Source organism: Typopeltis vanoorti, chromosome 12 (assembly GCF_054136105.1).
Source record: "Typopeltis vanoorti isolate ZY-2024b chromosome 12, IOZ_Tvanoo_1.0, whole genome shotgun sequence".
NCBI lineage: Eukaryota > Metazoa > Arthropoda > Arachnida > Uropygi > Thelyphonidae > Typopeltis > Typopeltis vanoorti.
In genome coordinates this window covers 25,765,696-25,782,084 of record NC_143560.1, presented here as the reverse complement: position 1 = coordinate 25,782,084, position 16,389 = coordinate 25,765,696, and the positions used below count along the sequence as shown (strand labels likewise).

At 35.6% G+C, this 16,389-nt stretch overlaps 1 protein-coding gene across 4 annotated transcripts in view; it reads left to right on the top strand.

Moving 5' to 3' along the window:
- Window positions 1-811: 811 nt before the first annotated feature.
- The window catches only part of LOC150100639 (uncharacterized), a 238,425-nt gene continuing 222,847 nt past the window's right edge, over window positions 812-16,389 (top strand). For 2 of the 4 annotated variants that reach the window (XM_090401517.1, XM_090401514.1), the window contains exons 1-2: window positions 818-1,270; window positions 14,678-14,799. In XM_090401517.1, coding sequence (XP_090257643.1) covers window positions 14,724-14,799 — 76 coding nt within the window. In that variant the 5' untranslated portion in view covers window positions 818-1,270; window positions 14,678-14,723. Of the gene's footprint in view, window positions 1,271-14,677; window positions 14,800-16,389 lie in introns of all 4 variants that reach the window. The other 2 variants (XM_090401516.1, XM_090401515.1) reach the window with 2 other exon arrangements.

Below are 16,389 nucleotides of genomic sequence, written 5' to 3'. Positions count from 1 at the left end.
TTTGGTATTCTGGCAATTTTATGTTCTTTTTTCTTTCGTGTTGTAGCATGTGCTGCACTTGCCACTTGAGTGTGTTTACACTCAAGTGGCACAATCTTCATTTTCGAGCTTGAGTGTTTCTTGTGTTTCTATCGCTACCGTTAATTTTATCTTTATTTCTCATACGGTTCCTAACATTTCTTCAACAGTCATTTTATTGTACTCTATGTAATGTTCATATTCCTCGAATTTTTTGTTAATTTGTTCCATGTGTGTATTTAGCAAATCTTTAACCATAAGTTTGAATGAATCTAAGTTGTCTGTATTTTAGGATCAGAAAGGGACTTAAAAGGGTTGGTCGATTGGTAGAGCCTCTGCTACTAATGGCTCAGTTAAGTAAGTTTGAGCGCGGTTAGTAGTTGGAAGGGGACCAATCGTTCGATGCGGTCGGCACACTCTCCCTCGATGAGTCTTTGGACTCCCTGGAGGTGTCAAAATAATAATAATAATAATTTGATGTGCGTCGTTGCTTTTCTTTTGTGTCTGTTCTTTGTTCTGCGTTTTCTCACGGCAGAATTCTCGGCATGAAACTCTTAGATCGTAGTTTTCGATCTCAAAGTTTCGCATACTGTCTATAAAATAATAAAGGATTTTTTCGCCTACTCCCTGTATACGGGAATAAAAAAAAAAAAAGGCGTTAGCTGATTTTTTTTTTTATCCCCTTAATTTTCCTGTACTTTGTTGGTGATAGTGTAGTTGTTTGTATTTGGAGAATTAACTAGTATGGGAGACGGTGAGATATGTGTAACGGATTAGAGTGCCCTCCCGCGACGAGTACTTGGAGGTGTCACGTAATAATAAAAACAATAACCTTTCATCATCAGTAAACAACAAATTATCCACTATCAGTCCGTCCGCATGAAATATCATTATGAAATTGGATGAACCGTAGATGTTCAAGTATGAAAAATTGCAGAACCATTCTTTAGCTTCTTTTTCTGGGAAGTTTCCCTTTTGTCCTCGCTGCACATTGTGATGATACCGTTCAAACTACTAATCTCTTATTAACCTGCTGACTTTTCATACACTGTGAACACATATGCCAATATAAGTTAAACATTTCATTGATAATTAGTATATCGCAGAGGCGAAGAAGTTTTTGCATAAGTGAAAATTACCTAAGACATTTCACGTACGTTGCAGTTACACATCATTACAATTTATTTCCTTTCATAAATTTTTATCATCTTAACAAAATACACAGCATGGTATATGCCAATATTGCGACTGGGTAATACATTATTTTATATATTGGTACTGAACTTATTTTCAATGTTTTTAAGGGATATTGTATATTTGTAGTAAATGTGAATGACTAGTGTTAAGTAATGTAGGATCGTGAAATTTAAAACTGCACGTTCTGATATTCTTCAATTTGTGTTAAATAAAACTCAGACTCACCTCATGATGAGTCTCTAATTCCATGGAGTTCGGATGTTAATAATAATAAACAGTGAGTGTCATAACATGCATTCTTACCCCACTTCATCCCCCCCACACACCATTCTATACCACAATATGGTTCATTCGTGATAAGGAAAGCACCATATCGTAGATTCTTTATTGCCTGGTTTATTTCTCGTATTATCCACACTTTTATGTTATCATTTAAATTTATTTATAAGCAGTACCCAAATCTGTAGGATTTGTTTGGTCTAACAAATATTTAATAAAATGAAAAAACACCGATGTAAACCATCCTGTTATAAATTCTCGTGAACGGCAATTATAATAAGGTTGATGAACTGTTTAAAGTATTCTTTAAGAAATGGGACATTATCCAGCTTCTAGCGCTGTATAACTGGACTTGACACTACTTCTCTTACCTACAGAAGGATATGAAATTTGTGGCGAAAAATCATTACACCAGACTGTTGATTTACAACTGTATTGGCAAATTACTTGATTTAGCCTTTTTTTATTTTTGTATTGTTTTGCAAAATACCATATATATTGGCAGATAACTGTAGAGAAAGTTAATTTAAAGACAGAACCCTCCCTTGTCTGCTTTGTTTCTTTTTTTTTTTTTTTAATCACTCTACTGATCTCTTTCTCCTCCCCAGTTAAAAAAAAATTATTGATATACCAATGTATTATCTTTTTTTATATAGATATATAAATATTATCATATAGATTGGTTATTTATTAATGTTGCTATCTGTAACTTAATTAACTGCTTAAAGTTATTTATTAGAAATGTTAAAATGTTTAGAAACACAATTTATGTTAGTTAAAGTATGGAAAAAAAAATACCTCCAAATGTTTTATATCTGTGGCTTTCATAATAAGTCCCAAGACTGCTCATTTCCACAGATATTTCTATCATCATTGTCTGCCTTATTTATCATTTGTATTGCTATGTGTTTCTTAGAAAATATTCCTTTAAAAACCCAAGTACCAACTAATCACAATCCATTTATGCATCTCTCTTCATTCATTCCTGCTTCCCCTGTTTTAAGGAACATGTCTTCACCATTGCAGAACCATTCTTTAGCTTCCTTTTCTGGGAAGTTTCCCTTTGGTCTTCTCTGCACAGTGTGATGATACTGTTCAAACTACTAATCTCTTGTCAACCTGCTGACTCTTCATCTACTGTAAACACACATGCCAATATAAATCAGATATTTCATCGATATTAAGTATATCGCAGTGGCGAAGAAATTTTTGCATAAGTGCTGCAACACATATTTACTGCAGCAATTTTTTTTTTTATTTTTTTTTTTTAAATCTGGGCTAGGAAGCATGTACTTGATTAGAAATTATATTCCACAACTTTTTAAAGACCTGAATTCAGTTCTTATCCTGATAAGGGATTTTTCAGTCAAAGGTGAGTTTATCCAGTCTCACATGAAAGTAGCAGGGTTTTTCTCCTAGAATGGTAGTTTTTCATCCTGTGTACAGGCAAATCATCCAGAGAACAAAATGTTATTTTTATCTGCAGTTAGCAGACAAAAATAGCATTAGTGGGTTGGTAGATGGGGTAGTGTGTGGATGGTATGTAATGTGCCTGTTGGCAATTAGCCCTTGGACTCCATAGAGGTGTTATATAATAATAGTCTATTTAGAACTTTGAATATATCATGTGTTCATGCAATTAAACAAACTCACACAGGTGAGGAAAAGTAATATGACACCTAGAGAATTTCATAAGCATGCATGCAACAGTTGGAAAAGACTCCAGTACATGGCCCATTAACTAAACTGTTGGTAATCTACCTAGTCATCATTGCATTCACATTGATTTATGGAAAGAAAACATACTAGTTCACTAAATTATATTTAATAGACCAACTAATCTCATTGTTGGTTTACTGACATTCTCAGGTTACACACAAAAATTTCTACAGCTATATATGAAATAAATCACATTATTTAGGCTATATTGCAAAAAATGATAAATTGAGCAGTCATCTCACGTGTTATGAATAAGATATGCTGGTCACTTATTCCATTTGATTTGTGTTGAATCATTGATGTTTAACTTAGGATTGTCATAGCATTCTGCAAATGACTTCAGATTTGCAGAATCCATAAATCTAAATTTCTGATCTAAATTATGGGTAATTTTAGCCTTTCAAACATGTTTCTACAGTCTCCTTAAAGGATGTGATTGGTAAACATCTGTGATGTACTAGTGTTGTGATTCATGTTGTAGCGGTCTGATGTAATTCAATTCTGATACTGTTGATTCTCATTTCACTACTTTTTTGTGTAAGTTTCCAAGATTGTATTGATTGTGGCTAGATTGCATATATTTCATACATTGACCATATTTTATGGAGAGATGAATGGAATTGGTAACATGACACAAACAAGCCACACCACCACCACTGCTTGTGTAATTACTGGCTATAATTCAACACTGTTTCAAGTAGATATACTGTATAAGTGTCTTATTGTCATCTATTTATTTCATTTTAAACTTGTTACTTATTATTATTATTACACCCTCCATGGAGTCAGCAGATTCATCGTGGGAGGTTTATTTAACTGACAACATATTTATCATTCTGAATCTTAAAATCCTTAACACTTTACATTAACAACATACTCTGGTAATGCATTCCATTCACTGACAATTCTCCACATAAAAAATCTACTCTTCACACTCTTACACCACTTCTAGGGATGGGCTATTGTTCTTCCCCTCTTGCCTTTTACAATTTTTATAATCTCTTTTTAATCTATTCTTTTTATCAGCTGAGGGTGACTCAGTTGATAAGGGCAGTATTAGCAGCAGTTAGCCAAAGAAGCAAAAAAAAAAAAAAAAGTAGGGAGTTCTTTTGATATGTAGCAGAAAAAAAAAAAAAGATTGTGGTAGGATGACATTGACTGGAGAAAATGGTATAAGAACAAATGCTGCAGAGGATATAGTTGAGATGTTTAATGAACGGTGCGTGAAGATTGCAATGTGAATAAGGCTCTGAGACTTGATGATATATCACTATGTACGAGGCTGGTCTGAAAAGTTCTCGGCCTAACAATGAAAATGAAAAAACAAATTTATAATTTCAAAATATAGGTATAGGTATTTTTTCTGGGGAAACTCCCATGTTACTCCTCTTAAAAACTATTATTTTTACAGCTATTTTGCCTGCTTTTGTTTAGGAGTGCCCTTTTTTAATGTCATTGGTTTTTTACTCAAGAATTCTTAGGACATTGCAGATGTATTTTAGAGACAAATATTTGTAGCATAATAGAAGAAATGCACATACCTTTTCTTGGATGTTATTGCCTGTCTTCTTTCTGCGGTGTGCTTGCTTACTTCTGTTGTTATGGTGTTGAAAGGGGAGAAGGGGGGGGGTAGGCAATGTGGGAGAATTAATTTGAAAACACCCGGGTATTTTTATATAATATATACATATATTATATTTAGGGGTTGACAGAATGCTTTTTTTCTAGGGTGGGAAAAGATGAAAAAAGGGGTTGAAATTAGAAACTGTTTTTTAGAGGAAGGGGAAGGGTTTATGGGAAAAGGGGACTGGGGAGAGGGTTGATAGGGTGCGATTAGGTCACAATTCCGACCAATAGGTGATAACATGAACACTTCCAAGGCAGAAACAGCAAGCCGACATGACATAGCATCCACTTCCTCCATGAGTTCAGACGGCGACCCACATGGTCGAAATGGCTTGCACTCCGTCAACCCTCTCCCCAGCCCCCCTTCCCCATAAACCCTTCCCCTTCCTCTAAAAAACAGTTCCCTTCCTCTAAGAAAAAGGGAACTGAAATTAGAAACTGTTTTCTAATTTCAGCTCCCTTTTTCATCTTTTCCCACCCAACAAAAAAAGCGCTCCACCCACCCACCCTTAAATATAAATTCAGATATATTATATAAAAAAAACCTGGGTTTTTTAAAATTAATTCTGCCACATTGCCTACCCCCCCCCCCACCACCACCACTCCCCTTTCAACACCATAACAGCAGAAGTATGCACACCTCAGAAAGAAGACAGGCAACAACATCCAAGAAAAGGTATGTGTGAATTTTCTTCTATTGTGCTACATATTATCTCTAAAATACATCTGCAGTGTCCTAAGAATTCTTTAGTAAAAAGCCAATGGCATTAAATAGGGGCACTCCTAAACAAAAGCAGGCAAAATAACCATAAAAATAATATAATTTCAAAATTATTTTTATTTTTCAACATAATCTTCCTTAAGATTAATACATTTATTCCAGCGATGCTCCATGCCATTATCCCTTCCCTGTAGCGGTTCTCAGTAAGAACTGCAAAATACCCCTCTACAGCTGCAATCACATCTAGATTCTAAGAAAAATGCTGACCAGCGAGGAAGAGTTTTAGTTTTGGGAAGAGATAGAAGTCATAGGGAGCCAAATCTGGGGAATAGGATGGATGTTCCAACAATTCATAGTGCAGATCCCTTAATTTTCCCATTGCCAAAACACCTTTCGGGGCAGGTGCATTGTTCTGATGAAAGATGATTTTTTGTTTTGCAAACTGGGTCTTTTCTCATGAATTTTTTCATCTAATCTGGTTAAAAGATTGGAATAATATTCCCCGGTTACTGTTTTACCCTTTTCAAGATAATTAATAAACAAAATGCCTTTAGCATCCCAAAACACTGATGCCATAACCTTTCCTGCTGATGAAACTGACTTTGTATTCTTTGGTGCTGAACAACTCGCTTCTGTCCACTGTTTTGACTGCTGTTTGGATTCTGGTGTGTAATGGTGAATCCAAGTCTCATCCATAGTAATAAATTGTTGCACAAAATCGGTTTTATTCTTGTTAAAACGCTACAAGCACTGTTCAGAGATTTTCATGCGAGTGTGTTTTTGATCTACTGCGAGCAAGCGCGGCACCCATCTTGTGCAAAGTCTTTTCATTTGCAATTCTTCATACAAAATATATCCTACACGTTCTTTTGAAATGCCTATAGTCTCAGCAATTTCACGCACTTTGACTCGCTGGTCATCCAGTACCATATCATGCACTTGATCAATGTAAATTATAAAAAGTAGGACGTATAAAAAGTGTTGTCACACTTTTTATACGTCCTTCATGTGGATCATCTTGAAGGCTGGTACGGCCATGTTTAAACTTGGCAGCCCATTTCTTAATTGTCAAAAACGAAGGAGAAGAGTGTCCGTAAATTTTATGAACTTCGAATGAATTTCTGTTGGCGTTAAACCTTCTTTTACAAAGAATTTTATAACTGCACGATACTCGATTTTATCAATTTCAAGGAATATAGACAACACTTTTGCTTCAGACAGCTATATAAAACAAACTACTTGAAAGAATGATTTGCAATTTCACATGGATGCTTATGACAGATGAACCAACTTGGAAAAAAAAATCTTGCCAATAGTGTTGCCATCTATGGTCGAGGCTGGCAACTTTTCAGACCAGCCTCATATTTTTAAGGAATATGACAGGGAGTCGACATCTGCCTTGGCATATTTGTTTAATATGAGTCTTACATTGTATCGTCCCAAAGGAGTGGAATAAAGAGAAGAGTGTACTGCTTCATAAAGGAGGTGACAGAACTCAAGCATCAAATTATAGGCCAGTCTATGTGTCAGGTGTTGTGCTTAAAGTGTTCGACAGGCTAGAGAGAACCAGGATTCAGAATTCTGTTGACAATAGTGGTATTATCTTTGATGGGCAGCATGAATTTGCTAAATGGAGGTCATGTTTTAGTAATCTGCTTGCTTATTACAGTAAGGTGACAGCTACATTAGATGAGGGGGGGACAGATATACAGTGGTATACTTATACAGGTATCCCTCGATTAATGTGGTTAATTAATCCCTCGATGTTACCAATCAATGGTAAAAATTACAATTCGTCTATGATCGATTACTGTATTAATAATTCTTTTTATACGGTACTCTTATCATCATCATCATCATCATCATCAAATTCCTGCCATGTACCCTCAAGGGGTGTACAGGATATGACAGTACTACATGAAAAAATTAAATCATTACTAACTTCCTATCTACAATTTTCCTCCAAATCAGTCTGTTACTTGTCAAGACTCCAACATTATCAGATCTTATATTTCTACCGTCTAAGGCACTTTGTACCGTATCAATCCACCTATATCTTGGTCTTCCTCTGGGTCGTTTTCCTGCCAACCTGGCAGAGAACACTTGTTTTGCTAATCTTTCCTCTCCCATTCTATTTAAGTGACCATACCATCTGAGATTAGCTCTGCTAACGCATTCCTGGATGCTGACAATGTCAAGTTCTTTCCTAATATCCTCATTTTTAATATGATATTGCCATTGATGCCATCTGTTCATGCCTCTAATCTTTCTCAGGACTCTCATATCTGCGGTCTCTAGTCTTTGGTCAAGTGTTTTACTTCTGACCCAGCTCTCAGATCCATAAGTTAAAATTGGTTTGAACACAGTCTTGTATACAGCTAATTTAGTGTTCCGACTAATTTCTTTCTTATTCCATATGAATTTATTCAATTGACTTCCCACGATACCAGCTTTGTTGATTCTGTTGTCTATTTCTATATTTAGTTTACCATCTTCAGTAAAAATTGTGCCTAAGTAGCTGAAATGTTTTACTTGTTCCACAGGTTCTCCATTCACAACACAGTTGACATTTTCAATGATTCTGCCTATTTTCATTGTCTTTATCTTTTTATTGCTGACCTTCATACCATATCTATTACAACAGCTATTCAATTTAGTCAGAGAATCTTGCAGACTTGTAGCGGATTTATTTAGAAGTATAACATCATCCGCATAAAGCAAAGAGCTGACATTAACATTTCCAATTTTGATATCAGGTTTAATACCACATTCCTTCATAATGTGATCCATATAGATAATGAATAACAGAGGGGATAATGTACATCCTTGTCTCACACCAGATTTAACATTAAACCATCTTCCTGTACTTCCTTCAATTCTAACTGCTGACTCACAACTCAAATAAAGACTAAGTATTGCTTGATATAATGCCCCATTGACACCATATAACTGCAGCGTATTGAATAGCTTCTCTCTTGGCACCTTGTCATATGCCTTTTCCAAATCGACAAAACTTAAATACAGATCTTTGTTATATTCCCATGCTTTCTCGACTATTTGTCGTAAAGTGAAGATCTGATCCTGACAGCCTCTATTTGGCCTGAATCCAGCTTGTTCTTCACCAAGCTTTTCTTCCACAATTCTTCTCAACCGTTTCTCAAGTATACTTGCATAGATCTTGCCAGGAACACTCAGTAGGGAAATACCTCTGTAATTCTCGCATTCAGTTTTATTTCCCTTTTTATATATGGGTACTATGAGAGCTCTACTCCAATCATCGGGAATTCGTCCCTCTGTCCAGGCTTTCTGAACTATGCAGTGCAGCCACTGTAAGACTCTTATACCACCATACTTCAGCATTTCTGGTCGAATATCATCTACTCCTGCTGCCTTTCCACATTTCAAGCCTTTGATGGCTTTTTCTACTTCAAGTATGGATATGTATTCCTGACTGCATGCCTGGTCAGTGTTTTTTATCACTGTGCTGTCATCACTGCTTGTTTCATTTAGCAGTTTTTCAAAGTAATTACTCCATACTTCAAGGATATCTTTTTCTCCTGTTTTCATTTCACCTTTATCATCTCTAATTCCTTTTACAGCACTCTTTCCCCCATTCCTAAGCTTCTTCAACAACCTCCAGAATATTTTGCCACCTTCTTGATATTTATTTTCTATATTCTTGCCAAAGTCCTCCCATGACTTTTGTTTAGCTAGTTTTACACACTGTTTAGCTTTCTTACATTTGTCTCTGTATTCTGTAAGAGTAAAAGCTGACTTATTTGCCAGGAACTTTTGATATGCTTTCTTCTTTTCCTTCACTGCCTCTTTAACTTCCTGTGTCCACCAGGGAGTTCTGATTTTTTTATCTTTGCACACAACCTCACCACATGCCTCTCTGGCAGAATCAATCAATGTTTCCTTCAGAGTTTGCCACTGAATCTCCAAGGTTTGATTCCTGTTCTCAAACTCTTTCATTTTCTTTTCAATAATATTTCTGTATTTTAGTCTACAGTTTACATCTGAGAGCTGCTCAACTTTTATTCGCTTTAAAACTTTCTTACATGTTATTCTTTTCAATATGAAATTCAATTTTATCCTGCTCAAGACTAAATAGTGATCACTTCCAATTTCAAATCCTCTGTACACTCTGGTGTCCTGCACCAGGGAGAAAACATCACTATCAACAATAACATAGTCAATGAGGCTTTTCTTATTCCTAGCCTCTTCTCTCCATGTGAATTTGTGCACATTTTTATGTTGGAACATGGTGTTAGTAATAACCAGTCCATGTCCTGAGCAGAAATCCAACAGATATTTGCCATTATTATTAGCTTTGCCCTTTTCTCCAAATTTTCCCAAAATATTTTTGTATGTCTCACAATCATTTCCTACTCTACTATTTAGATCCCCAACAAGGACCAACTTTTCCTTTTTCATTGTGTCAGTTGCTTTTTCTAAAGCCTCAAAAAATTCCTCCACTTCTACCTTAGTAGAACCTTCTGTGGGACCATAGGCACAAATAAGTCTCATTGTCCAGTTCCCCATTCTCATATTTGCCCACATTACTCTACTTGAGACTGACTGCCATTCAAGAAGATTAGCCTCGTATTTTGTGTTGAATACTATGGCTACTCCTTCTTTTCCTTGATTGTTATTGCCTGAATATAACATTTTGTATTTATTGCTCAGAAAGATCTCACCAGTTTTGGTCTTTTTTGTTTCAGTCACCCCTATTATGTCGATCTGGTACTTATCTAATTCCTCAGCTAGCTCCATTTCTTTGCCATTCAGGCTTCTTACGTTGATAGTACCGATCTTTAACTCTGGTGATGTTGAGTTGGGGTTTGTTTTCAGATTTGTTCCAGTAGCTGACTTTTCGCTGTTCGCCCTGGTTCCCTGGCGAAAACAACGGGGGCCTTGTTTAACCGGGCGACGCCCCAGCCGGCATGAAATTTTGTCATGTTGTACCATCATTTTTTATTTTGGTTTAACCAATAAGAATACAATTTGGTCGGCTAAATCCCAAATTGCCAGCCCATCCTCGTTCGTTCAGTATCAAAGTAGATACCCAACAGGGTGCACCACGAGAAGGTGAGGATTGGACATTAGGTCAGAAACCCTGGTCGGTTCTCCGCATTCCTTTAAAGGCTATGTGGAGGTCTCCTCTCAGTTATACAGCTTTGACCCTTAAGCACCCCCGGTACTCTTATAGGAATGATAAAAAATGAACGTAAAGTAAATGTTTAATAAATACTTTTACCTACATTATTTACTGCAATTTTTTTATCAAAAGAAGTTATCAAGAGTCGTTTGAACAGTTTTAGTTTTTTCTTATCGACATAAATTCTACGATAACAAGCAAAATAACTCTCCAGACCTTGGCAAACAAGCAATAAAACATAAAAAAAAAAAAGAACACTGCAAATATTATACATGATGGTACAAATTAAGATGGTACAAAATAAAATAAGCATATTGAATCCAACATTATTTCATAGCCGAATACAGAAACTACGAGAGTTTCATGCCGAATGTATAGAAACTAAAAGTTTCGGTGGATGCAAGCATAAGCAACCTTATGGGCAACTCGTAGTAAAGGTGGAGTAAGCTGAAGATCACTTTCCTTAATATTTTCCATAATGTAAAACACATCTCCTAGAGGACATGTATGATAAATAAGCCTTTGGCTCTCTATTTCAGTAATACATGATGGTTTATTTATTTTCAGTTACAATCTAGAAATTATTGAACAAAGAATAAAAAAACAACAACTAAACCATACTATACTGACATCGGAGGTCGCAGTATATCTCAGATCCAATTTACTGTCAAATATCATAAACCTTTATATAACATGTATTAAACCAAACTGACAGCAAAAAAACAGTGCGGAATATCACTCGTAACATATGAATGCACAGCTACTCATGACCTCCAAGCTATTCACTGAATTGTGGAAGAATATTTATATTAAACATTTTGTATCTGTCAGATCAGCTGCGAGCTCCGCAGAGTTAAAGGCATTAATCAAAACTCTTGCTGCGTATATCAAGGCATTGCCACAATTAATTTCGCTGCGTTAAGCAAAACTGCGTTAAGCAAGGGATACCTGTATTTTGCAAAGGCTTTTAATAGATTACTACGATAAGTTGATAGTCAAACTACAGCAGATGGAGTTGGATAGTAGACTAGCGAATTGGATTGGGATTAGCTATATGATAGGTATCAGCAAGTTGTGTATGGAGGAGCAATATCCCAGAAGAGGAAAGTCATCAGTGGTGTGCCTCAGGGGTCTGTTTTAGGGCCATGTTTTAGGGTGTTTAACCTGTATATTAATGATATTGTAAAAGATTTGAATGTAAATATTCAGTTGTTTGCAGATGATGCAAAGTTGGGCAAACAATGAGCAGTAGAGCAGATGTTGTAGTCTTGCATGAAGACTTGAGTAGACTTAGTGAATGGGCAGGGCAGTTGGGATGCCAGTTCAGTGTTACTAAGGTTTTTAAATTTTGGAAAACAAAGACTAAATTTAGAAGTTTTTGTTGGGATATATTGTTGGAGGTGGAGGAAATCAGAGATCTTGGAGTGATGGTAGAGAAGGATCTAAAATTTAGAGGACACATTGCCAAAATTGTGAAGATAACACAATGAATTCTGGCAATGATGTTCACTTGTAGAAGTAAGGAGATTCTGGTTTCATTTCATTGTATAAGATAAGTCCTTGATTAGACTGCATATTGACTACTGTGCACAGATTTAGTCACCTGGTTTTCAAAAGGATGAAGGGATATTGGAAAGAGTCTAGAGGCAGTTGAGTATGATTGTAATTTCTGGGCTCTGGAATGTTGAGTCTGAAGAAATGTTGACAGGATGCAAATTGCAGGGTATTGAAATATATACTTTTCTATCCTGTGGATGATTCTGTTTTGTTTTGTTAATTTTAATTCAATAGCATTTAGTTCTTTTCTGATGCCGTCTTTCCTGTTTTTATCCATTATGAAGCATAATGCCTAGATTTTTCAAGCATCTCTTCTTTTTTTAAATACCTGTATCGCCATTTTGCATATGTTGTAGCAATTATACAATAATAACACACCATATTACAAAAACAGAGACAGGACACAGGGATTGGAATGCTTCAACAGTGTGAAGCATTCCAATCCCTGTCTCATCACAACTGAGCATCTTTGTGTTGAGATGAAGTTGCTGTTCATTACAGAAAATGTTGCATTGCAGTCTAATTTCAGGGAACTACAATGTGTAAGCATTGGCAGCATCATTGTAAAACACCCTCAGCAGTTCTTTTGTTTATGCTCTAACAAGGCTTTTTTTTTAGGACTTATTTGCAGGAAGAGGTGAACTTGTTATTAATAGGTGTATCTGGTTTCCTATTCTATGTGCAGTGTTGTTAAGATTCAAATCTTAACAATTAAGGATTCCCCTCGTCACAACGAGAATCGAACCTAGGTCTTTTCAAATTGAAGGGCACAATGTTCTATGTGCTCTTTGTGCAGTATTGTTAAGATTCAAATCTGGTTATAATTTGTTCAGTCTCTTCTCATGATCTTGGCAATACTAGTTTGTTACTATAATAATAGTGAAAAAAAAGTCTAAAAGGTTTTTCTTCTTGCATCAAAAACTATTAAAAGATGTTTTAATGGATGAAATTTTTACGTTTTCTTAGATGAATAAAATTCATCTGACAGTTGTATGAGATTCCATGGTATTAAGAGAGGCTCATGTTAGAGGCTTAATGGAGTAAAACAGCTCTGTGAAAGGATTAGCATAATATTTAATTCTCTCAGTATTTCATTTCTGTCAATGAGATATCATTTTGTATTGCTGTTGTGTGTGTGTGTGTGTGTTACAAGTCTCATATTGTACTCCCTGACAATGTCTCTGTGACTGATACAAAATATTGGAAGAATTAAATATTATTTTATTCCTTTCTCAGTGGTGTTTTATTCCATTAAGCCTATAACATGAGTTTCTCCCACCACTTAAGCCTTTACACAGGTTTTTTTATTCAGAATATTTTGGCAGGATATCTCCAAACTAACTGTTTGAAATAGCTATCATGCCAGTGAAACTCTTAATCAAAAGCAGGAGTAGCAAGACTAGATAATGAAAGTGCTCCATAACAGATTTTTTGGTGTATTTATATATTTATTCCATACATACTGTAATAGGAGAAATAAAAACTGATATCCTTTTACTAGATGTTTTATAGAAACATCTATGGTAGACTTAATGATATATTAAAAAATGGATGAAATTTTTTAATATATCACAAAAAACAGTTTAATGCGCATAAAGGAAATTAGAATTTATTTCGATTCCTATATATTTGCTCACTATAACATTAGCATCATTCAGGGAGAGCAAAAGAATTGATTACAACATTCAAAATATTAACACAAGAATGAGTTAAACAGCATTAGTCATACTTTTGTGTCTTGGTTGTAGCTGAGTGAGCACGAGATAACACTGTTAAAAGTTCCAATTCTTTTGCTTTCTCCTTGAATGATTCTCATGTTACAGTGAGCAAAATATATAGGAGTTGTAAATAAATTCTAATTTCCTTTACAGGAGTTAAACCATTTTTTAAAATATATCATTGTCTTACAAAACTATACCTAATGTGGTTCCTTGGAACTTCAATAATGTTGTCTCCTGCTCATTAATATTTTGAATATTGTAACCAGTTCTTTTGCCCCCCTCCCCCCACCGAATGACACTCATGCTACAGTGAGCGAAATATGTAGGAGTTATAAATAAATTCTAATATCCTTTACATGTGTTATAAAGTGTTTTTCAAAATATATTAAGATGTTGGCCTTTATTTAGTTTCAGATTACTACAGACATAATTAGAATACATCAACATATAATACTTCTTTTTTGAAATGTCTTTCCCAACACTTCTCATAGTGCATTTAACTTGACTTTTTTTACATGAGGTGTTTTTATAGGATATAATTATAAGCTCTGAAATTTATTCTGGGTCATTTACCATTAAAATCAATTGTTGGGATTCTTTTTCTTAATTATAGTTATTTATTGCTGATATTTAAGTTGAAATACTTAAGTTGATTTATTTTTATTTTTATTTATGTAGGTTTAAATTCCTAAGTGCACCAGTATCTTTAAAAGAATAGATACTTATGGAAAATGTGCAGCAGCTTATAAGAGCTAGTGAAGAAGGAAATGTTACCTTAGTACAAGAACTTTTAGACAAAGGTGTTGTACTATTTGCATATTTATATGTGCTGTATAATTTGATTACATTTTTGAAGATTACAAAGTTTGTTTTACACTTAAGCATCTTATAGCACAACAAATATGTTTTCTTGTAATCTTAAATGTTATTGAAAGGTTGCACATATTAAGAAACTTTGCTACTGATTTATTGAATAACAATATTATTCCAGTACCTTGATGGAGTGCTAAGTAAGATTCATCATGGAAATCTTAATACTTACACAATGCCTGTCATACTTCTCTTTTTTATGTTCAGCTATAAGGCTGGTGATTATTTTAACTGAATTGTGATTTTAACTGAATCAGTTGAGATAGTTGAGTTACTGAGTGAGCACTTTGCAAAAGTATATCATCCAGGTGGTGACATTGCAGAAACGAATAAACCAGTAGATTATACGGGAATTGTGGTTAATGAAGTGGAGGTGAGTGGTCTATTGCATAACCTCAATGTCAATACATCTGTGGGATTGGATGGTATACCAGCTCGTGTTGTACGAGAAGCAGCTAAAGAATTGTCAGTACCCTTGACCATTTTGTTTAATTTGAGTCTCGGATCTGGGTTAGTCCCGAGCGGGTGGAAAGAGGGGAAAATAGTTCCACTGCATAAAGGTGGTTCCAAGACTGCTGTTGTAAATTACCGACTGATTAGCATATCAGGAATCATTGTCAAGGTCTTAGAGAAATTAGTCAAGAAAAGAATACAGGATTGGATAGATGAAAATGGGATATTGTATGGGGGACAACATGGTTTTGTGAAGGATAGATCATGCCTCAGTAACTTGCTCACGTTTTATAACACAGTGACGGCTGAACTGGATAGGGGTAATGGGTTTACAGTGATACTACTGGACCTTGCCAAGGCCTTTGATAGGATACCACATGGAACCCTAATCAGTAAACTGGAATGGGTATATATATATAGGGTTGGTGAGATGGATAAGCGGTTGGTTGAAGGAGAGATATCAAAGAGTGGTTTATTCAGGAGTGGAGTCTAAAAGACGTCTTGTGACTAGTGGAGTGCCACAGGGCTCTGTTCTTGGACCACTGCTTTTCAATTTGTTCATCAATGATATTGGAAAGGATCAGAGAGGAAGTGTTCACTTGTTTGCTGATGATGCAAAGTTGGGTAGAGCAATTGTGAGTGCACAGGATGTCAAAATTTTACAGGATGATTTGGATAGTTTGGAGGACTGGGCTAGGAAAAATGGATGTCAATTTAATGTGACAAAGTGTAAGGTTATGCACTTTGGGGTGAAAAGAATAGCAGCAGTATATCGCATTGGTGGAACCATACTCCAGGAGATTGATGAGGCCAGGGATTTGGGAGTGTTGGTGGATAGGGAGTTGAAGTTTAGGGGGCACATTGCAAAAGTAACTAAAACAGCTCACCAAATCACTTGGCTTCTGAAAAATACTTTAACATGCAGAGACGAACAAGTTGTTGTTCCTCTGTATCGAGCCTTGATAAGACCCTATCTGGACTTCTGTGCCCAGCTATGGGCACCAGGGTTTCTTCATGATGGGGAGGGAGTGGAGAGGGTCCAGAGACAAGTGACCAAGATGATAGCA